This window comes from Oryza sativa, chromosome 8 (genome assembly GCF_034140825.1).
Source record: "Oryza sativa Japonica Group chromosome 8, ASM3414082v1".
In the NCBI taxonomy this organism is placed as follows: domain Eukaryota; kingdom Viridiplantae; phylum Streptophyta; class Magnoliopsida; order Poales; family Poaceae; genus Oryza; species Oryza sativa.
Window position 1 is genome coordinate 4,606,885 of NC_089042.1, and position 23,712 is coordinate 4,630,596.

The window sequence follows — 23,712 nt, forward strand, 5'->3', positions numbered from 1 at the left end:
CTTTTGTCTTTTAACCTTCATTTCTAGTGACAGAAATGTGAGAAGTGTGCCTCTCTTCCTAAAAAAAAGATCATTGCAACTCAATTCATGCAGGAGTAACTTCTAATGAAAGGAGTTAATTGAAGTACATGTTCAAACCTATGGATTGTATTATTTAATATAAATATAAGTTCTAATAAAAGGAGTTAAGAAGCGTACTTCTACATAATGTTTACAAATCAACCCCTCAGTACCATGGACACTAGCTTTAGTTGCTAGTAAAACCGAAAAATACATAATAAAACTATGATTGCATCGAATAATATATAAAATATATGTACCATGATGCAAAGCTAGCATGCATTGTGTATGTACAAGAAAATATGTTTTTATTTTACACTAGCTGCAGACCCAAACTTAAATATGTGACATATATATGTCATGTTGATTGAGCTATAAAACATTGTTCAAGCCATCATATTGTATCAAATGGAGTGATCTGCCAGCTACCATTTTCAAATGTTTACAAATGGACTAGATATCCAGTTGTTAATAATTAATTGTATATATATATATCGATATATTTCCTATATGCTTGCATGCGGTACATATGATACATAGCATACTATATTCATCATTGAATTCGTGTATGAAATGACAAGCCATGCAATATCCCAACCCTATCTTGTGATCTACTAGCTTAACTTGTTCCAAATTAATTAGGGGGTTTCTGACTAGCAGTAGAAAACCAAACTAATAATAAAGCGATAAACAATTGATTATGTATATATCTTAATTACATTTCGGCGTCTGGTTTATAATGGCATATATATTACCATTATAAATATATATTTTCAGGTATATATACATTTACATTTTTACACTAATTAATTAGCTGTGCTAACGATCATTTGTATATTTGGATGTTAGTTTGAGAAGTTAGTTTTGCATATATTAATTACACGTAAATTAATTAATTTACCACAGGTACTCAACTAATAGATCAGGACACCAGAACTGATGCTGGATGGCACATCGATGCTCCTATAGATACATATATATCTAGCTAGGTAACCCCAAATAATGAATGAACTCACACATGCATCTAGGAGAAAAAAAAACACCCCAATTAACTCTAATATAATATATACGAGCATATGCATACATAGTTGAGCATATGAGTATATGACAGTATTTATGCAACAATAATGCAAGTGCAAATTAATTAACTTGGGGGGGGGGGGGAATCAATATATATTCACTCAGATCGATCGAGCTCACATTTGGTATTATATCTTACGCCTTAATTAGCTCGATCGATCGATCTGTGGAGATCGTCAACGAGACGACAAGAAACAATGTGCTCGATCGATCGTTCGACCGCGTCGTCGCTGCAGCCGTCGGCGCTAGCTGACGGTCGATCTGCCGGCCGGCCGCGGAGATCGCTCGCCGATGCAGCTAGCTAGCTAGCTCTCTCGCTGGCCGGCAGCAAATCGATCGAGAGAAGAAGAGAGGAAACAATGGCGATTAGCTAGTTGCGCGCGAGGGGAGCTGGATTTCGATCAGATGAGCAGATCTCCTAAAGAAGAAGAAGAAGAAGAAGATAAAGGATAGCTCGCGAGCTAGCTTATATATGCTCGTATATATGTAGCTGAATAGTCAGTCAGTCAGCCTTCCAGCTTCCAGAGCAAGCCTCGCTCAGCTGGTGATAGCTAGCTAGCTGGGGCTACCCTAGCTACCTTACGGGCTCATCGTTTCAGGGTGTGTTTAGATTCCTTTTTTTTTTTCTAAAAATGTCACAACAAATGTTTGGACACATACATGAAGCATTAAATACAGACAAAAAAAAACTAACTGTACAGTTTACATGTAAATTGCGAGTCAAATCATTTGAGCCTAATTGCGCCATGATTTGACAATGTGATACTACAATAAACATTTGCTAATGATTCGTCTCGCAGTTTACAGGCGGAATCTGTAATTTATTTTGTTATTAGTCTACGTTTAATATTTCAAATGTGTGTCGTATACTTTAAAAAAATTTTGGGCAGAGAACTAAACACGGCCTTAGTTGATTTTGCTTATCATGGAAAATTTGAATTTTCAGTTGATTTTGTGGTTTTCTCATTTTAGTTTATTTTTTAGTCTTTGCTTTTAAATCGTCAAGAACACATATATGAAAGTTTTATTCATAAATTATTTTTTATTTTTTGTTTGCAAATATAATGTCTGGCTAGAATAAGCCAAATGATGGGGGCTAGATCGGAGTAGCATTTACTGCAGATGCATTTCATACTCCTCCGAGAATTAATCCAGGATTAAGTGTAATCATTTCATTTATTGGCTGATTATAGGATATATATAGCGCTTATTATTGGAAAAAGTTATGGACGAGATTTTTGTATATGTATTTTTAACGACTTAAAATTACTACCAAAATAAACTAATTACGATCAAAAGAAACTTTAACATCAATATTAAATTTGTGGGTAGAATTTTGGATATGCGGTTTGGCTGATTAGCCGTTTGGCTTGTGGAAAAAGATACTCAATTTACGTATTAAATGCTATAAACTTGAAAAATAGAAAGATTTATTATTTCAAAATCACACCATTTGACAGTTTGGAAGCGTGCTCATGATAATCTAGCAGCTAAAAAATATATAAAAAAACAATGGTCAATCCACCAACTATTTAATTAATTCCTTGGATCTTTTTGGAAGATACTTTTAATTTAGAGATCTCTTTAATTTATGGCCGCAACGCTTGTAAGAGTAATAGAAGGTTATAGGCGGTTAGCTACAAGTACATGTGGAGGAGAGAGAAGAGGAGAAAGAAAAAAAGTGCTGCAGATTTGTAGCCCAGCTATAACACGAACTTTAAGATAAGATATTGTGTATGTATAAAAAGTAGGCCAAGTATTAATGGTGCAATATATGTTTATATAAAACTATACAGAGGCTATTAAAGTGGTTGTAGATGATATCTAAATTTTTAGGGAAAGAAGTTGGCTACACTATTAAACTCGCTCTAAAACGAAGATATGTGATAAAGATGAATAATATTTTTTATGAAGAAATTTTATGCTTCTAAGGGCCGGGTACAATTGAGGACGGAGAAAAAGTAGCGGCAAAAAAAAACTAATTACCTTTAAAATTAAATTCTAAAACTCAAAAACCACAGCTTAAGGTCCTTTTTGTTTATTCAATAAAAGTTGGATGTAGGGGCGGAGCCAGGATTTTGAGCCACTAGGGTCATAGTTTTTACTTATACTAATGTCGTGTTTAAAACTCTAATTATTCTCAAGAATTATTTTGAGCTACTTTCGTGTTTAAAATGACATTAGCTCAAAATTATTTTGGATCTAGAGCTATGAGGAAGTTGGGATTGTTTCATTTTGTTAAAAAAATGTTTAAACTCTATATTCTATAAGAATGTAGGAGTATTTTTAAGGTCCAAAAAATTAAAAGTTAAGACTATAAAACTAGGCATATCAACCATGTGTTTTTCAGACATAAAAGTTTGTTCTGAAAGTTGTTTATCACTTCCTCTATCTCAAAATACAACTACCTACTCTCTTTTTTAAAACATTAATGTTAGGGTGAGAAATAGTTATGGTTGGTTGAAAAAAAAAGTAGGTGAAAAAATTAAATCAGAAAAATTGTGATTGGTTGAGATGGAACGGTTCATAGAAAATTCTATTAGTTGTATTTTATGATAAATTTTAATATTAAATGTAACATATTTTGAGACGGAGTTAGTAGCTTAAAAAACACATCTAACATCTAGTAGTTGATTAGCAAAACTACAGGCCTAATGCATTGATATACACAACTCATAGCTAAAACAATTAGTTGGTTAATATCTACTTTAGATTTGAAACATAGTTGACAAAAAAAAACTTTAAAAAAATTGTCATGGTTTGGATAGAGTTCATGAAAGAGTCAACCCTTCTTCTATTTTCGTTGATTTTTAGTATAAAAAATCCATTTGCCCCCATTAAGATATAGTAATTTTTATGTTGGTTTTTATTATCATACTTTTCAAATTGCTAAACAGTATATTCCATGTGAAAACATTTTATATATAAGTTATTTTAAAATACATGATAAATCATTATTTCAACTTAGTAATAATTAAAACGCAACACTTTCTTGTTTTTCGTACCTAACTTTATCTCTACCTTTAATAAAACAAGATAATCTTTTTATTAGGAAAAAATATTATTATCTTCGCTCCAAAATATATTAACTTTCCATTATAAATCTAGGCAACATTTTGGGACAGGGTAGTATCGTATATTCAATTGTTCTCACTAGAGCAAAAATAGTTCAGTTGTTCATCACATTAATTGCGCAAATCCTAATTGGCGCGCACGCGCCCCTGGCGCGCACGCGCCGGCCCACACGTCTCATCCTCAGCCATTCTCAGCGCTTGCGCTGGCGAGACGCGCGTTTATTTTTTTCGGAATTTTTTCTCTATACGTATAAAACTGATTCGGTTAGTTCTAGGTAATGATAATAATTAAGATAAGATTTGTCTTTTTTCCGAAGATTATTTTAAGTAATAAATTGAAAAGAAATATATATGTGAAGTCAAATTCTAAAAACTTTCAATCCAGATTTGAAAACTTTCAATCTAGATTTGAAAAGTTTTTGAAGTTAAATTTTAAAAACTTTCAACTTTTCATCCCAAATTTAAAACTTTTCATCCTAGATTTGAAAAATTTCAAGCCAGATTTGAAAACTTTTAACTCAAATATAAAAACTTTCAACTCAAATTTAAAAACTTTCAATACAAAATTTAAAAACTTTCAAGTCAAGATTTGAAAACTTTCAAGTCAATTTTGAAAACTTTTAACTCAAATTTGAAAATTTTCAACTCAAATTAAAAAACTTTCAATACAAAAATTAAAAAATTTCAAGTCAAAATAAAAAACTTTCCAATTCTACATTTGTAAAGAGGTGTGCAAAAGATTAAAAAAAAATCGGAAAGAAACGGAGGAAAAAAAACGCGCTCAGAGAAAAAAAAAGAGGTGCGAACATGAAAAAAAAATGTACTGCGTTTTTTTACACGGTAAGCGCTAGGGTTAGTAGGAACACGCGCGGCTTCCCGTTCTGGCGCGTGCGCGTGCAGTAGGAACACCCCATTAATTGGGCTTCAAATCATACACATTGAAGCAATTAGGCTTCATCTCTAAAATGGGCTGAAGGCCCAATAAGAAAAGTCCTCCTTATACCTCTATAAAGTGATTGCGAGAAAAAGAAAAAAAAAGAAGAAAAAAAAAGAGAAAAACACAACACCATCAACCCCCGCATCCGCCACCGCCGCCACCACCCCCTAACTCCGGTAAGCCGCCGCCGCCGTCGCCGGCGGGCGCCGTGTCTTCTCCCATCCGTCGTCTCGGATCTTGCAGCGAAATTTGACAAAGTTTCCCTCCTTGCCTCGCAGATTTGAAGCGACCAGAGGCCGCGGCTAAGGTCCGGGATGGTAAGTTGTAAACCCTCTTCTCCCCTCCTGGGGTTTCGGGTGCTCGATTGGATCGATCCCGGGTGCTAGTTCTTGGTTTGGTTTGGTGGGATTGATTCCGGTTTCGTGTCTTGGTGGAGCAGTCGGGGCGCAAGGAGACGGTGCTGGACCTGGCCAAGTTCGTCGACAAGGGCGTCCAGGTCAAGCTCACCGGCGGCAGGCAAGGTTGGTTGGTTTCATCACCAGTTTAGGTCTGGATTCTTGAATACTCGTAGATGTGGGTATAGTTTTGTGCCAAGAAACCTCAGTGGCAGGGGCAGGAAATCCTAGGTCTGCAGCAAAATTGTAGAGTAGGGTATAGCCAGCTCGAACAGCCTCATTATAAGTGAAACGGTTTAATTAGCGATTAAAAATATAATTTATGGGTAAAACTTTTATATATGAGTTCTTGGTGATTTAAAAGCAAATGCTGAACAAAAGAAACTACGATGAAAAATCACCAAAATCAACTCTATAATAGTTTTAAAATTCAAATTTTCACTTACGCTTATAAGCTGAAGGCTAAATGATGGGGTTGGAAGAAGCTACTAATTATTTCAGTAAAATTCACTGTGCGCATCAGCTCCAGTCCACAGTAATGATCTGAGATGTCGAGCGCAGCATCCATGTGGCTAGTTTTAACATGTCCTCTGAATGCTTATAGCACATAATTGTGAGTTTTCAAGCATGGTGGTTGGTAAATTAAGGTTTTGTCACAAATTGGTCATCTTTTAGCATTTCTTGTGATGGATCCTGCTGTCCAAGGGCCATCCGCCACCCAGTTAAAATTAACGAGTAGCAACTTTATCAATTGACACTTCCTAATTCCTTAATATTCTTTCATAATGAATAAGTCTGGAAATGAGCTCCGCTCAATCCCTTAAACATTGATTCCAGTGTTCTGTATGATACCACATATAAACCAGCATTCCACTTGCATTCATTCAGAATTTCAGCAACACCAATATGTGCATGTGGAGAGGATTTGGCCCTACTAGAAGCTTACCGCCTTCTCTTCCAGTTTTTTACTTTCAATCTGTATGCTCACAGATACCAGATTCTGTGATTGCATATTTTTGAATTACACCTTGTATTCTGTTTGTAGCTAACCTCATCTAGATAGTGAAGGCACTCTCATGGTTGGCTATCCTGATAACTATATGATGACTTTTCACCTTTATTTTTTTTCTTTTTTCAGTATCATTTTACGGACAGAGTGGTAAAATATCATATGCTAACTGTATATTGAAATAGAAACTCCGTCAAGCAGATGAGCGGCCCCTTATGTAATATCTTAAGTTTTGACATTGTTTATAGTAGTTGCAAGGAGGTTAGCCATTAGCATTGATATTAAGATAAAGATTGAAAATAGACTAAAAAATGACAGTAGAACTGTTTCAATTTCCAGAAAACTCGTTTTTGTTATCCTGCAGTTTGTTATAATACACTAATACCACATCACAGGCCATAACTTTGGTATTTCTACATCTGCAGTTACAGGGACTTTGAAGGGCTATGACCAGCTTCTAAACTTGGTGCTTGATGAAGCGGTTGAATTTGAAAGAGGTACTGCTGCATATGTTGATACATTGCATTGTTTTGTTTGATCCCCATTGGTTTGGAGTTTTGAGTATAAATCACAAATCTATGTATTTGGAATCTTAACTAAGAAGAAATTTCCATCCTTCATGCATCTTGTATGTTTATGTGGTGCTAATCTACTGTTATGTACAAAGAAGATTGGGCTGGAATACAGCATAATAATTACACATAGACTAAATTTTAGTTTTCCCATTGTCAAACAATCATGACTGGAGGGAGTACTACTTGCTAATGTAGGTGTGGTACAGTTGTAGATAACAAATGCCTTATTAAATCTTTTCCTGCAAAGTTTAGTGAAGCTCTCATACATACTTTCTCATTTTGTAGAGCAAGATGATCCATTGAAACTATCAGGGAAAACCAGACAGCTTGGTCTTATTGTAAGTTTCTTTGCAGTATTGATTTCAATATCCAGGACTGTATTGATTTCAATATCCAGGACTTATCTTTGTCCTATATTATTTATATTGCTTGCCGATTGTAGTTCTGATAGTTCTTTTCTCTAATACACGAGATGTGTGTATCATTTCATTAAGAGAAGGAAGCTCTGAGAGTTTTTATTTCCATGCTATACGATTATTTTGCACTTTGCTGAAATCTGCACTAGTTTTTTTTTTTTCTGGAAATGTTGATTCGATCAGATTTACAACAAAACAGTGATTAAACAAAAATAATCTCAAAATCAAGAGCTTGGTTTCTTGCAAACTACTAGTTTGTTTCTGCCATTTGATTTCTTTTTGGCTGGTTTCATCATCCTGACACCTCAGCTCCAACGACTGTTTGTTGCAGGTCTGTAGGGGTACAGCGGTGATGCTTGTATCGCCAACCGATGGAACGGACGAGATTGCCAACCCCTTCCAATCTGATGGTGCATAAACCTGCAGGAGCTGATGGTTCTCCTAGTCAAGATCCATGCTCTCCCAGTAGAGAGGCCTTTGTATTAACTCATGTAATCTGGTGCCACAGTCTCTTATGACTCGTGTCTCTTATGAACACCAGGTGGTGGTCTGTTCTGTACCACTCGAAACTGATTTCTGAAGATCCTTGCTTTGTGTCAGATATATGAATCGCATTATGCTCTTGTTCGGTTTGTTCATATACTGTGCATGGTTGGTTTCTTTGCTTGGTTCAGCTTTCACCTTTGCCCCATCTGTGACTGTGAGCTTGCTTGCAGTCTCTTCTGCATAAACTGCGTTTGCAACAGTCGGAAAAAGACATGGAAAAGAACAGAGTTAATTTAGGCATTTGAGTGACCTTCCGTTTGGTGGCTGTTCCTGCATCAGGTGATTCAGATCATTACCTTAAGCAGCCATGTGAAGCTTCATAGATTGCATATTCTTCTGCCCTGTTTAGAATGAGTTCCTGTTCGGATTGTGTATTATTCAATCGACAGTAGTGACAGGAATCTGTTACCGGATCATCAAAATCTGCTCACGAGCGATACCATCAGATTTCATGGAATCTGTTACTAAACATACAAACTGGTGAAATCCAAATAAATTGTCAAAAAAAAAATTCAGTTTGAAAATTTTTGAACTTGACCGAAAAACAAGTGGTTTGTGTTTTCGACACGGTCTGGAAAGTCTGTACTTCGCGAAATTCAAACCGGATTCCCCTGGAATCCTGAATCAACAAAACAATAAGCAAGGAAGAGTTACAGAGTTAAATAAATATTATACACGAACGTACTAACAAGTTGAGATGGCCGAGTTGGTCTAAGGCGCCAGATTAAGGTTCTGGTCCGAAAGGGCGTGGGTTCAAATCCCACTCTCAACATAATGTTTTTTTACCATTTTATTTTTCCTAAGCTATTTTCCAATCCTTCCATTTTATTTACTTTTTTCACAATGCAAACAAAAATGCCCCTGTTAATTTCTCCTTTTAATTCACAATAAAGTCCACTCAAACAATTTTGTTCCACTCCCGACACAACTTTGTTACCCTTTTTTTGTAGCTATCTTCAAATCCTTAGCAATGACAATCTTTATTTACTTTTTTTTTGGCACTGCAAACAACATAGCCCGTGTTATTTTCTCCTTTCAATTCATAAATTGAACAGGCAACAGAAATAGCTGCAGTATCCCTTTGTATTTTGTTATACTGCCAATCTCAATCTGTACCTCGTTACACGGATCTACTCGCTGCATCACCTCATATTGGCTCAAAAATAGTTAACAGTTCTGTAGTATTGCTACTGGGAACGAGCATAATTGCTAGCCTCCAGTTCTAATCATTCATCCCTACGCCATTACACAGAAATTTAGAGACTATCTCCTCCCACTGAAATTACCATGTCAGCATTGCAGTTCAAGCTAGCAAACATGCTGGCTAACTGTAAACTTGGTGAAACTTGCCCCACATTCGAGTCGTTGGGTCTGACCATCTGAATCAACTGGAAATAGAATGTTGCCACATAGCTTCACTCCGATAAAAGTTGGTGCAATGCACAAATTACTCTCGATCGCAATCACTAGGTCATAGGAAGTTCGCCTGCTCTTGAACTTCGCCAACTGTAGAAAGGAAGATATCAGGTGCAACACTAAGTCACTGTAACAGCATGCAAAGTGAATTCTGAAAGCAATTTCTCACCAGGAAGTTCAACGGCTAAGTTAGCTTGAGCATCAGCATCCGTGTTAAATTCCTACATAATAATAAGCAAACGTGAGTGGTACAGTGATTGAAGTTCTCGCTTCCAGTAGTTTGGAGTGATTTTTAAAAATTTTAATAGTACATGAAGAAGTGTGATGATTGCCCATTGGAGAGGCAGTTTCAGAGGGGCAAATAAGGGAGTTGCCAATTTCCAATGGAAAATAAAGAGTTAATTCAATATAATGTAATGTGGTGCCAAAATTCATATGCCATACCGGAATGATAGCTGATATAAAATAAAATACAGCAAGCGTGGAAGACAGCAAATATATGGAACACCTACCCTCAAAACATGGTTGATTTGAAATGTATGAAATCTTCCCTTAATTTCCTTAACCCTTTTGCACAAGTCAGCCATAGTATCATGCCTAGCACGCCATACATCTGAGACCTGCTCCAGAAAGTCAACATGTTACTTATGTTAAGAAACGTTAAAATTGATAGAGCTGCCACCTGCTAGAAAAGCTCTTCAACGAGCTGTAGTGATTAGTTCCAACAGAGTTTGTTATCCATTGAGGCATTGATAATCAAGGCCTTGATTCAAAATATGTACTGATGCCTCAACTTGCACTTATGTTGATGGATGCAGCACAGATAATTTGATAAAAAAATTCTTTGGTGAGGAAAACTGAAGAACATGACAGATCAAGTAAAGCACAGATTAAAAATTTTGCTTTTAAAAAATTCTATTTGTTGGAAATTTAATGTTTGAATAGAATGATAGACTGTGCATAGTCACAACAAACTGCAGTACAACATTCAGTTATCTCCTGATGATTCTAGGCTAAAGCATGAAAAATAGAAGTAGTGAAGGTTCAACCAAAACACAAACCTGGTTACAAACAAGCTTAGAATCTCCTTGAGCACGTATATACTTGAATCCCTTCTTGGCAGCATATGTTAGCCCTAGGATCAATGCACGGTATTCAGCAGCATTGTTGGTTGCAATACCCAAACCCTCCCGTAGTTGAGCAATCTCCAGTCAAACAGTAAAAACACATCACCAGTTAGTCATGATAATTGAAGATTAAGAAAGCACCCCAGTATAGTACTGTAGGTGTACTGTGTACATACCACAGTTCCATCTAGTCGCCTTATTACTGCTCCAGCACCTGCTTTCCCAGGATTTCCTTTAGAAGCACCATCAAATTCAAGAAGACAAGAGAGCTGTATAAGATGAAGTCCACTGGTGAGAACAAGTCAGCATTTCGTTGTAGTGAAGACAAGTCCCCAAGTACAAATGTTAGTACTGAATATCTAGGACAAATAACCAAGCAAGAAGGCAGAAGCATTTATAGCTAGCACATTCCATTGTTCATACTCACAGAACTATTAGGTAATGGTTCTTGTTCGGAGACTTTGGGCTGTTTCTTTGACGGTCCAGTTTCCTTCAGCAAATGATTGTTGGTGAGAGAATGTGATATGTAGGCAACACATTTTCTACAGCGGGCACTTTTTAACACAAACACATCTTAACACTTAGCTTGAAAATGATCGATACTCACCATCTCTAGTGGCCTTTTTAAAGTAGAAGTCCCAGTTCCATCAGGTTGCTGAAACAAAAAGCGGCACACAGTATGTTATGGGCAAACACAGAATCAAATAGTAACGCAACAACCTTGGTGGATATAACTTAATGATCAACTCAACATTCAAGGTATGAGAAACTACATGTGAGAAAAACTAAGACCCTGAGAATTGGGGGCAGTTTGGCATTCAGTATTTAAGTATACTATATTAATCATGCCATTATACTCTGATGATGATCATATATGTCTTTCTAATATAATGTGTAGCATGATTGAAGTTCAAACAGATAATGAAATGGAGTGAAATGGTAATAAGGTCAAACAAATATATAGAAAATGCGAACATAATTAAGGAAGTGGTGCTTGGTAACTGGAAAGGTAAGATCCATTATAAATGTCTAGGCTGAAATTGCTGTACATCAACAAATTAGCATTGCACAATACACTATGGGGGCACAGAGAATGATCCTTTAATAGGAAACACGTTAACATATCTATGCAACATTGGCAAGTGCAGAGGCATATTTCTGAAAAAAAGCTGAAATCACAAACATACATCGTCTTTACCTGGAAAGGGCATGGAACTAGGTCATCAAATAATTCATCTCTTGCATCTGCTGCATTAATGGAGTAAAGAGGATTTCTTAAACCGCGCGCAGCGAGGTATTCTTCTGTCTCTTTACGCAAAGAATAGCCTTTGTACACCGTCACAGAAGGATCACATACCTAGTAAGATATACTTCACATAAGAAATGGCTCTTGACTACAGGTACCCGTTAATGTCGTTGTGTTACCAGCAAGAGAAGGTTAAATTTTGCATCAATGACACTCATCACTCTTATCTCCTAATCTTTACTTCTCTACCCACTACCACAACAATAATTTTAGTATCCTGCGAAACGCATGAACAAAGCTGCATAATGCGTACTATAAAGCAGTAGCCCATCTTTTCGTTCAAGGAATACAGCTGAGCTACAATGAAGTGCAAATGTCTGCTTATGGTGTGACATTCATAGCAAATGAAATGCGACAGGAGAGCAAGTGTTTGATTCCTGTACTTCTGTATTTGTGAGGAGAGATGGTGAATGCACATAAACATAATGCTAGAATGAGCAGTCAAAGAGGACGGCGTCGCCTTTACCGAGTTGCTGACTTGAGCCTGGCAATCGCTGAGGCTCTTGTAGATGCCGATGACGTCACCCTTGCGGACGACATAGAACGGCTCACCTCCGTCCATCGACGGCGGCGGCGGTGGCTGGCTGCTCTGCTTCGCGGCGGCGGCGGATCTCTTGGCGGAGCGCCGGGATGAAGCGGAGAAGAAGCGCTCGAGGGCAAGGCCAATGGGCGGCGGCGCGGGTGGCCTGAGCACCAGGTGACGCTGCTGGTGGTGGTGGTGCTGGCTCAGAGCTCCTCCGGCCACCGCGTGCCTCCTCCAAGCCACTCTAGAAATTCCACAGAGAGAAGAAGCGCAACTCCTCATTGGGTAGCTGCCAGGGTGAAACCCAGTCAGGGGGATGGAGCTTACCACCTTGCTCCCTCCCCGGCGGCGGCCCGGCTCTCCTCCCGCGTTGCTGCTGCTGCTTGGGGAGCGCGCCGCAATCGATTCCGGCGACCGGCGGCCGGCGTGTCGTCGGGGGGGAAGAAGTGGTGGCGCCGGCGGCGGAGTAGGGTTCCACTTCCACTTTGGAATGCTTGCCTTTGCTGGGCTTCGTGTCGGGTCGATTTGGGCCGCCCTATTGGGCCGGAAATTCGAACTATATTTCGGCCCGTTTACATTGAGAGAAAAATCAAGAAATGTACTTGACAAACATCCAAGTCAAAAAATACCATCGGTGAATGCTAGTTTCACAAAATACAAGGTCCGACAAAAATTGAACCGAGAATACAAATAATCTTTAGTATCGGTACTAACAATAGCAATGTGCCGTTAGACATTTTAACCGATGCTAAATACCTTCTTTAGCACCGGTTCTTAAGAAAACCGAGATATTTGTAATTTTCGCCGATCGAGCAAAAGATCGGTTTTTCAGTGGTGTACATTTCTATCGTATGTAGTTCTTCTTACCTGCTAGAAGGGTTCAGAACACCCTATGTTTTTTTCTACTTAAGTTTCATCGTATGGCCAAAATTGATTATAGCTTTTTTTTATTTAGTGAATCCAATGACTAATATTCATCAGATATGGTATATTTTAGTTGTATGTTGGGTTTCACTTTTCATTAGTCAGGATATATCATTTGTACAAACAACTTTGTCCAAAAATACTATTGTCGTTAGGGTTTTATTGCCATCCCTCTGTTAAGTGCTATAGGATTAACAATGTATTTAATGGAAAGGGACAAAACTCTAACAACAACGATATTTTTAGGATAAAGTCGTACGATGACATTGATAGAACTCACGTTTATTGATGGTATTTATTGGAATTGGGCACTCGTTGTTTATTGAATTCTCTTACAATAATGGGCCAGAGTATTGGGCTTCTGAAATTGGGCCACGGCCCATGAAGGCGTGGCTCGTAAAACCTCTCCTCCGTTTAGCCCACGGGCTGAGCCGTCTCCTCTCCGCAATCGCATCGCCTCCGACGAGCTCGCGGCGGCCGGCCGGCGAGGCGACTGCGACTCCGACGACCATGGACGCCGCCGCCGCCGCCTTCGCCCCCGGCGGGCAGCTCTTCTCCGTCGATCCCCTCGAGCGGCACGCGGCGAGGGGCCATGGCGTGGTCACCTCCATGGCTGCCGGCAGCGACGTCATCGTCCTCGGCACCTCCCGCGGATGGCTCGTCCGCCACGACTTCTCCTTCGAGGACGCCCATGGCACGTCCTCCCCTCCTCGCCCTCGCAGCCGCCATCTTCGCCGCCGCCTCGCGCTTCCGCTGATCGCTCCTCTGCTGCTGCAGATCTCGACCTCGGGACCGGCCGCTCCGGCGAGCACTCCGTGCACCGCGTCTTCCTCGACCCCGGCGGGAAGCACTGCGTCGCCACGGTGGTCCACCCGGGGGGCGCCGAGACGTACTACCACCACGCCAGGTGGCCGCGCCCCAAGCTGCTCCCCCGCCTCCGCAACGTCCTCGTCAATGCCGTCGCGTGGAACCGCCAAACCATCACCGAAGGTGAGCTAATACTACTGCATATACTGTTCCTCGATCGAATTGTGTCTCGATTCCGGCAGTCCGTGCTGTGTATTTGTTCTTGATTGTGGAGTTGTTTGTGGTTTCGGTGCTGTAGCGTCGACCAAGGAGGTGATCCTGGGGACAGAGGATGGGCAGATCTTCGAGATTGCAGTAGACGAGGCCGACAAGAAGGAGAAGTATGTGAAGTCGCTCTTTACGCTCTCTGAGCTGCAGGAGGGCATCAAGGGCCTGCAGGTTCGAGTTTGTTGCCAGAGGCCATCGAGGGCTGCGGTTCTGTACTTGTGTTGTGTTGGTGTTATTTGGTTGGAATGAGCGTGATGGAGGAATTTGGTTGTGCAGATGGAAACCGCCGTGGTTGGGAACGCCACAAGGTTCTATGTGATGGCTGTCACACCAACACGGTTGTACTCATTCACGGGCATCGGTTCATTAGAAGTAAGTACAATTGCTCAATTTTATCAGCTCCAAATTTCGGAGACATACACCATTATAGAATGTAATGGGAGCAATCTAGATCGAATTTAGTGAAAAGAAAGACCCAGATTTTTCACTTCGGATATCAAAGTCCTCATGGACGGTGTTTCTTGATTTAATAACGTGACTCAGTAACCTCGAAAGTGCTATACTACGCGAAGTCAGTATGCCTCTTTTCTTACAGAGAGATATGCGTGATTAGAACAGCTTGTGATGCCTTTTGCCATTTTAGAGAGCAGCATTGCATGCCAACAGTTTCTATAGAAGATTTTCTCTTGGTTTCCAGAATTTCAGCCCTACAAGATTTATTTGTTTACTCATTTTCTCTTGATGTAATATCTAATAACAACTATATTGCACAGACTGTTTTTGCTAGCTATTCTGATCGTGCGATACACTTTATGGAGCTCCCAGGAGATATTCCAAATAGGTGAGTATAAGGGCAAGTGCTATGGTAGATGTGACTACCACCTCCAAATTTATCTATTTTATTCACTCATAAACTAAGAGGCAATCCATACAATGTATCACCTCTAGTACACAAATACCAATATATCTAATACTCTCACATCCTTCTTGAAATTTGTGTGGAGGTTGCCTCTTGATTTAGGGGTGGCTCATCATCTCTCTCCTCACTTCTTTCCTTCACATCATCACTCAATCCAATGTGGCATTCTTAGGGGCAACATATGGGTCATTATAGTACTTGCCCTAACTTTATGTGATTTATACAGTACTATACAGTGGTAACTACAGTTTGTGCCACCCACTAGAATACTTTCTTTTAGTGAGCTTATGACAATGTATCCATTGCATGGAATCCAGTGAATTACATTTCTTTATCAAGCAAAGAAGGGCTAAGCATTTTGGATGGCTTTCTGGAGCTGGAATTTACCATGGTGAACTGAATTTTGGAGCTCAACACAGGTGAACTGTAGTTTTTGGATTTAAGTTGATTCCATCATGTAACATGTAACTGAAGTGGATTATTAACTTATGTTTTCTTTGTTATCTAATCCAAATGTCATTGAACTGCTAAGCTGCTAGCATTCTCTTAGTGGGCATATTTTTCTAATAGACTGAGCCTTGGTGTGCCTTTTGACCTTATAAGAAATGTGGCAAGTAATGTAATCCCCCACTCCTAAACATAAGTTCTTTAGGGAAATGTAAAGTAGCTACTTTGGCCTCAGGAAAAACAATAATAGTTTTCTCATCAAGATAATCAAATTGTCATCTTACTAATAATATAAATATAAAGTGTGGTAGAATGATGATAGTCATACAAGAATTAATGATCAATGTTATGCCTTCAAGAACTTGATGTCAATCATGTCACTGGATATTATCTATGAACAGAACTATAGGACTACATGAGTACCTTAGAAGATTATATCTAATGAATGTTCAGGGTTTTATATATTGCAAACCTTATGCACTTCAAACTTGATAATTCTCTGCTAGCTGTTTGAGCTTCTCTTTAGAGACATGCATGCCAATCTCACTGAGCCAGGTGTTGGCACTGGCACACTGCATGTGTGCACCTTCTTACTTAAGTGTATTTTGATGATTATATATAAAAGAACTACTTTTACAGTTTTATGAAGTTCGGCTCCATGAACTCTTAGGATCTCAATATGACACTGTTTTTTCTTTCCTTTGGGATAACTTGCAGCACTTCTTTTATTAGTTTGTCTCCCATTCTATAATAATAACCATATAATTACTTTTTTCTGTATTTTCTATAGTAATTTGTTAAACTAAATTTAGTTTTGCAGCTCTACAAGTGGGGATGAGAACTTTGTCGAAAATAAAGGTTTTTTTGACTACTCAAAATTGGGAGAATCTGGTATCAAGCCAAGGTCATTTGCATTGTCTGAATTCCATTTTCTGCTTCTCATCAGGGACAAGATTAAGGTACAATTCTTTTTAAAAAATCTATACTGTTTTCACTGTGATTCATTTTGCTTTCTGTCACTATTTTGTCTTCCCTGTTGTTTTATGTATTCCTTTACAAAGCAAAAGCATAACCTGTGATTTTTAGGTAGTGAACAGAATCAGCCAGCAAATAGTGGAGGAACTTATAGTCGATAGTTCACCAGAAGTTACAAAAGGAATAATTGGACTTTGTAGTGATGCATCAACTGGGCTTTTCTATGCATACGATGAAAATTCTATATTCCAGGTTAGAGACTATCTGATTCTTGCTTTGATGTAATAATTGCCTTCAGAGTCCAGAATTGTGTTGCTGATGAAGCTATATATTTAGATTTCATCATCTGATGAGGGTCGTGATATGTGGCAAGTATACCTGGACATGAAAGAATATGCTACGGCACTGTCACATTGTCGTAACTCCTTCCAGAGGGACCAAGTCTATCTAGTGCAGGTGATGTTTATTTGCACTTCGATCCCATGCACTACTTTTTTCTCCTTTATTATTTTCCCCTCTATGATAAGCTGGACCTTTTTTGTTTTGTGATGATCAATGACTTCTGTTATTGTATAAATATCTTCTCTTTTGTAGGCTGATACTGCATTCAATACAAAAGAGTACTATATAGCAGCTTCCTTCTATGCAAAGGTTAAACCCACACTGTTTAATTCTGTTCCTTATTTTTTTAAAAAAAAAGATTTTGTTGTCCTGTTCACGTTGATACTAAAAAATATATTCTCTTGGTTTCAGATGAATTATATCCTATCATTTGAGGAGATCAGCTTAAAATTTATATCTGTTGGTGAGCAGGTAGTTTAGTCTGAACTTCTTTTTTTCTTTTTTCTTTTTTTTTGTGAGGAGTCTGAACTTTCTAATATGGTATATTATTGCATGTTTGTGTAAGATCTATCTTTCTAAAATACTCATCTGCCATTTGATATTGTCAAGAGCTTCTCTGAGATATCTTTGCTTATTGATGTATTCAATTGTTTTTTTTTTCCCTGATCTTTGTCACTGATGCAAAGTTCAAGTGTTGCTAGTTCCAAGATTGATAATTTGAAATATAATATAATGCCGTTAACATTGTGAAAACATAGAGGAAATGTTCTGTCATGCTTTGGTACAATCTAAGATTCATTCTAGTGTAACTATTTACATGATACATGAGAATATTGTGATTTTATTTATGAAATAATTATCTTCCTCAACTTGACAGGATGCTCTCAGGACTTTCTTGTTGAGAAGGCTTGATAACCTAACGAAAGATGACAGAATGCAGATTACAATGATCTCAACTTGGGCTACTGAGCTGTACTTGGACAAGGTACCAATTGTTTGTTTTTCAACCTTCTAAACTAATATAACAGTCTTCATGACAAGAAGGCTGGTGTCCTATTTTCATTGTTTGTACGTATCCTTTTTTTCCTGCTCTTAATACAAAGATACACAGTCCTCTGTATTGTTGAGAAAAAGGTAATACCAGGGCCGGCCCTAGGGGGGGTCAGGCCGTGCGGCCACCCGAGGCCCCCAAAATCTAGGGGCCCCCTATGCACATACAGTATATATACTATGTATTGTATAATTCTAGTCCACGTGCCATGGATCTATATTAAGTTAGATAGCTGAATAGCCTAATACAGAAAATGAAATTTAGTCCATCGTTAGGCCTGTTTTAACGAAGCCGAAGCAATCTTCATTTGACTCCTGTCGCTTTGCCTTGATCACATCACGCCACTCACGTCATGCCGCCTCGATCACGTCACGCTGCTCCTGCGCTCTCGGTGACTTCTCGGCGTCTCGCAAACGAAAACAGCAAGTTGGCAAATCGCGACTCGCCAGTAACCACGCTCGTGTCAATCGTCCGCCGGTCGACTTCTCTGCTCGCTACTGCTATTTATTTCTCATTGGAGTTTTAAAATGTTATATATAGATAATTTTGTCACATCGAATATTAAATGGTATGTGTTTATCAGACTATATAAATATATAAATTAGTTTATGTATATATGTAGGGGCCTCCATATAAGTTTTTGCCCTGGGCCCCCAAAACCCCAGGACCGGCCCTGGGTAATACAAGATATGTTCCATTGCTATTGGAAATCTTTCTTCAGTCTTGGTTTCAGTATACTTGTACTTGTGATTATTGCGGGGGCTTATCCAGTATATTTGGTGCAATATTTGTAGATTAATCGCCTCCTGTTGGAAGATGGCACAGGAGCCACGTCAAATGCTGTAGCAGATTCTAAAGACTCGGAATATCGTTCAATAGTAAATGAATTCCGTGCTTTTCTAAGTGATAGCAAAGATGTATTAGATGAGGCAACAACAATGAGACTGTTGGAAAGGTATGTGGTACCATTGTTGCACAATATGCTTCACTGGTATTTTAGGTTGTTTAAATTCTCATATATGTATTGTACAGGTAACTTACATATCTTTGGATAGAACCTGCATAATTTTAATATTCCATACATTAATACTATATTTAAAATTGTTGAACATTTGCCAAACAAAGGACCTGATTTAATGTCCATTTGCTTTAAACTCAGGGCTTTGTGTACAACCAGTAGGATTTGTTCTATTAAGAAGGATATCATCTTTGAGCCTTCAATAGCTCATTTATTTAAAAGGGGAAATGCAGCAAGACTGCAAACTGCATCAATGGATAGACTATAAAATATTTCATTATTTAGTTTATGCAATTCTGTTGACTTGTCATGAATAAGATGGCGGTGTGTTCTCTCCATTTGTTGTGTTGCTGATTATATGTGTTCCCCAACTGGTACCTTGAAACCTTTTGCAGTTATGGGAGAGTGGATGAGCTGGTTTATTTTGCTGGTTTAAAGGAGCAACATGAAATTGTGGTTCATCATTACATTCAGGTCAGTGTCAGGCATTTATCATCTAAAGGTGTTAAATACTAATTTGTGTCGAGCATAACAATAGTAAATAGTATAATCTGCCAAGTGCTAGCTAGTATTAACATTATGTTTGCTAATATGTTTGAGCAAGCAAAGATATGCATACCTTGATTATCGGCCTATAATGGGTGATAAGAGCTTGTTTATGCCACAAACTAATTGATTATTTTATAGAACAGTTCATGTAACATGTGCTGGGATGGGGCTTGTGCCAGCCAGATATTTCAGGCTAGGCTATGCTTTGAGCAGGCTCAATGCCAGCATGATCTTGCATTCTTACCATAGTCTAACATCAAATTTCCCTTCTATCTGTTCTCTTGAGCAACTGTAGTTTCTATATCATTCTTCTTTGTAGAATAGTTGGAAAGGAAACATTTATAATATTACTGGAGTTCGTTGCACATCTTTCTTTGAAGCCAATTGCTTCAAAATCATTGCATTCAGTTATCTTGAAAATACAAGTTTTTTACTTATTATATGAGGTACCTTTTGCACTTGGAACCCATTGGCATTAGCTGAGATGTCAAGTCCTTATGCATTTTCTATTTACTTTGTCAGCAAGGAGAAGCAAGAAAGGCATTGGAAGTTCTTCAGCGACATAATGTTCTAGTAGACCTTGTGGTACATAATGGCTTTACATTTATTCTTTGAATGCTGCAGTATAGAACTCAAAATAAGTTTATTATTGATTCTACCACAACAAGGTTACATTTTCTGTTTTACACAAAATTACACATTTAATATTTTTTAATTCTAGCCGTTGCTCTTTAACTTGTTTTTGTGCAGTATAAATTTGCTCCAGATTTAATCATGTTAGATGCTTATGAAACTGTTGAATCATGGATGATGGCAAGAAATAAGTTGAATCCAGGGAAGCTTATACCGGCAATGATGCGTTATGTGAGCGAACCACATGCCAAGTATGATATGCTAATGGCTTCTTATACGTTCCTATTCCCCTATTGCTATAATACTATATGAATCCTTTAATATTATGTGATATCTTAACAGTTGACAGCCTTACCGTCTTTTATCACACCAGGGAACTCTGAATGCTATATATAAAAACATTGTTACTATTGAAACGAATTTTGCTACTGGTGGAAGTGAATTTAGATCTGTTACACTTAAATCCCATATCAGATAGTGATAATTCGAATCAAACCTAAGAATGCCTAAACTCCCTATGTTCAGAAGCTCTGGAACAAACTGCAATTCTATGTAGCCAACTTGATTTCCATAATCAGGATGATGTGATGAATTCAACTCTTGCAGGAATGAAACACATGAAGTTATCAAGTACTTGGAATTCTGTGTAAAAGATTTGAACAATGAGGATCCTGGAGTGCATAATTTGTTGCTCTCACTGTATGCCAAGAAGGTAGCTCTTCCAGTAGTGCATTATTTGTTGCTCTTGCTGTGTGTGAAATTACACTTTATATTCTTACAAAGTAGGAAAAATATCATGTAATTAATTTTGTTGTGTATGTTTCTTTTTTATGTGTTGGAAACATTAAACTGTAATAGCAGTAATTGCTTACTTTGCACTCAATTCATCATTCATGTTTCTGGTGGTTCTTATGAGGTTGTCAATGCCATACCAGTCAAGCGTATATTTGTCAACACATATAACTAATGATTTTGTATGTGTACTCTGGTTTATTCATGTGCAGGACGATGAGTCTCAGCTTTTGCAATTCTTGGACACTAAGTTTGGTAAAGGACAGACAAATGGCCCTGAGTTCTTTTACGACCCCAAATATGCTCTGCGTCTATGTCTTCAAGAGAAGAGAATGCGTGCTTGTGTTCGTATTTACAGCATGATGTCCATGCATGAAGAAGCTGTTGCACTTGCATTAACGGTAAACCTCATTCCTCACTAAGTCTCATCATTTCTTTAAGAGTCTACTAATTCCATTCAATAAGCATCCCTTGCGCTTTCGCATATTGATGGTGTAGGATTTTGAAGTGTTCTTATTTTTATGAGGCTTTCTTATTCCTTTACTCAATTTGGTCCTTGCTAGGTGGACTTAGAGCTTGCAAAAGCAGAAGCAGATAAAGTTGAAGATGATGAAGAACTTAGAAAGAAGCTGTGGCTTAAGGTTGCAAAGCATGTCATTGAGCAAGAGAAGGGAGTCAAGAGGGAGAACATAAAGAAAGCTATAGAATTCCTATCAGAGACTAACAACTTGTTGAAGATTGAGGATATCCTGCCATTTTTCCCAGACTTCGTATTGATCGATGACTTTAAAGTAAGATATAAGTCCAGGCAGTCAGCTGCTTTACAGAAAAATTCCTCCTAATGTCCATTTCTCTGTTGAAGATCCACAACTGCAATTTTCTTATTAACAAAAAAGTTATCTGAATGAATAAATTTCGTTGTTAATTATTACTAGTCCACATTTTCTGCATTACCTCTTTTCTCAGCATTAACAGTGAAAAATATTGTCTAAACAGGAGGAAATATGCAAATCTCTCAAGGACTATGACAGCCAAATCGATCAGCTGAAACAGGAGATGGATGATGCTACTCGTGGGGCAGACAACATCAGAAGTGATATTGGTGCCCTTGCTCAGAGATACACTGTAATTGATCGTGAGGAGGAATGTGGGGTAAGAAACTGCTCACGATACCCAAAATGGTGTAGTTTAACTAATGTTGTGCCTGTTCTTTTCTTTATATGGTGTTACATGAGTTTCCTTGTTTTCGTTTCAAATAAGTAAAGATGCAAATATGCAACAAAGAGGAAAGATGACCCCCACGCTATATTGTTTAATATTTGTGTTCTTGGTATTGCTTGTTTTCTCAAGTACACTTAAAATTATTTTTTCCATTTTGATTCAGATGGTTTTATGAACTTATGTACTAACTGTCTTCGCTGCTATATCATGGTGTTAACTCCTCACTGTGCATTAACAGGTGTGCAAGCGCAAAATATTGACTGCTGGAGGACTGCACCAGGTAGGAAGAAGCTACACATCTACCGGACACATGGCCCCCTTTTATGTGTTTCCTTGTGGACATGCCTTTCATGCGAATTGTTTGATCGCACATGTAACTCGTTGTAATAGCAGCCAAACACAAGTAAGTCCCTATGCAACATTTCAATTGTTCATTTCCTTATTTTGATAGTTCAATCTCTTGTACCAATTAGTTACGGATGAATTCATTTACCTGTAGGCTGAAAAAATACTGGACCTCCAAAAGCGGCTTAGCCTAATGGACAGGAAAGCAGCAAAGGAAAATGGCGGAAACATGAATGGTGAATCTATTATCAGTGCGACACCAATTGACAAGGTTTGGTCACATCCAAACTACGAAATCCCGAGATCTGCATTTCTTGTACTAATGCCATGCATGTTTCTTGTGACAGTTGAGGTCCCAGCTGGATGATGCTGTAGCGAGCGAGTGCCCCTTCTGCGGCGATCTGATGATCAAGGAGATTTCATTGCCTTTCATTCTCCCTGAAGAGTCTGATGAAAAGGCTTCGTGGGAAATTAAACCGCAACCAACGGGTCAGAAAATTCTTCCAATGACCATGTCTATATGATTCTACTAGTAAAAGCTGAGATGGAATAGAATGTTTTTCGAGTTTGTATGTGATTTTGTAATGCTGAATATATGCTCTTTCATGTCCAATTTCTGGTTGGGTGGCTTTGGTTTTTGATAATTGCCCAGCTCGTGTATCTTTCTGACGAGCAGAACATTAGCTATCCTATCCAGAATAGTTTGTGTACAGAAACATCATCTTCCACTTCACTTGGGCTCTTGTACATGCCTCCTTTCATCAACTTTGCTCATAATAAAGTTGCGATTTGTTAGGGCATATAGGCGCTGAATTATGTTTCCTCAATATCTGAAATAAGATTTGATAACTTCAGAAAACAAAAACAGAAAAGCATTTTTGTGATGTAAACCTGCAAGAAACAATCGCAAAATGGGGCACTATTTGTCACTTGATTTTTTTTAATTACTTAAAATTAA

At 38.3% G+C, this 23,712-nt stretch overlaps 3 protein-coding genes and 1 non-coding gene across 6 annotated transcripts; 3 read left to right on the forward strand and 1 right to left on the reverse strand.

Annotated features, from left to right (window-relative positions):
• Positions 1 to 5,167: 5,167 nt before the first annotated feature.
• LOC4344803 (sm-like protein LSM7) lies at positions 5,168 to 8,184 on the forward strand. The gene is made up of 6 exons (XM_015794252.3): positions 5,168 to 5,327; positions 5,430 to 5,468; positions 5,591 to 5,672; positions 6,981 to 7,052; positions 7,416 to 7,468; positions 7,878 to 8,184. The coding sequence occupies exons 2-6, from the start codon at positions 5,466 to 5,468 to the stop codon at positions 7,962 to 7,964; spliced, it is 297 nt and encodes a 98-aa protein (XP_015649738.1). The 5' UTR covers positions 5,168 to 5,327; positions 5,430 to 5,465; the 3' UTR covers positions 7,965 to 8,184.
• A 599-nt stretch (positions 8,185 to 8,783) lies between these two features.
• Positions 8,784 to 8,864, forward strand: TRNAL-AAG (transfer RNA leucine (anticodon AAG)). Its single transcript has one exon. It is a non-coding gene; the product is annotated as a tRNA-Leu (tRNA).
• Positions 8,865 to 9,157: 293 nt separating this feature from the next.
• On the reverse strand, positions 9,158 to 12,921 carry LOC9268720 (uncharacterized). Of its 3 annotated transcripts, none has more exons than XM_026027450.2 (10): positions 12,795 to 12,921; positions 12,408 to 12,708; positions 11,834 to 11,992; positions 11,243 to 11,290; positions 11,063 to 11,125; positions 10,812 to 10,904; positions 10,570 to 10,713; positions 10,021 to 10,128; positions 9,678 to 9,729; positions 9,158 to 9,598 (listed from the first exon to the last, which is right to left on the reverse strand). In XM_026027450.2, exons 2-10 carry the CDS (start codon positions 12,501 to 12,503, stop codon positions 9,564 to 9,566), a joined length of 798 nt encoding a protein of 265 aa, XP_025883235.1. In that variant the 5' UTR covers positions 12,504 to 12,708; positions 12,795 to 12,921; the 3' UTR covers positions 9,158 to 9,563. The 3 variants fall into 3 exon arrangements, with proteins under 3 accessions (XP_025883235.1, XP_015648429.1, XP_015648428.1); XM_015792943.3 differs by having other exon boundaries at positions 12,792 to 12,921; XM_015792942.3 differs by having other exon boundaries at positions 12,408 to 12,921.
• A 913-nt stretch (positions 12,922 to 13,834) lies between these two features.
• LOC4344807 (vacuolar sorting protein 18) lies at positions 13,835 to 23,556 on the forward strand. The gene is made up of 23 exons (NM_001422454.1): positions 13,835 to 14,082; positions 14,166 to 14,378; positions 14,494 to 14,633; positions 14,739 to 14,834; positions 15,236 to 15,303; positions 15,699 to 15,800; positions 16,649 to 16,787; positions 16,915 to 17,055; positions 17,140 to 17,259; positions 17,398 to 17,454; positions 17,557 to 17,616; positions 18,023 to 18,130; positions 18,991 to 19,151; positions 19,610 to 19,688; positions 20,286 to 20,348; positions 20,514 to 20,647; positions 21,003 to 21,108; positions 21,401 to 21,589; positions 21,752 to 21,979; positions 22,185 to 22,340; positions 22,648 to 22,812; positions 22,909 to 23,025; positions 23,102 to 23,556. The coding sequence occupies exons 1-23, from the start codon at positions 13,899 to 13,901 to the stop codon at positions 23,276 to 23,278; spliced, it is 3,003 nt and encodes a 1,000-aa protein (NP_001409383.1). The 5' UTR covers positions 13,835 to 13,898; the 3' UTR covers positions 23,279 to 23,556.
• The last annotated feature ends 156 nt before the right edge of the window (positions 23,557 to 23,712 follow it).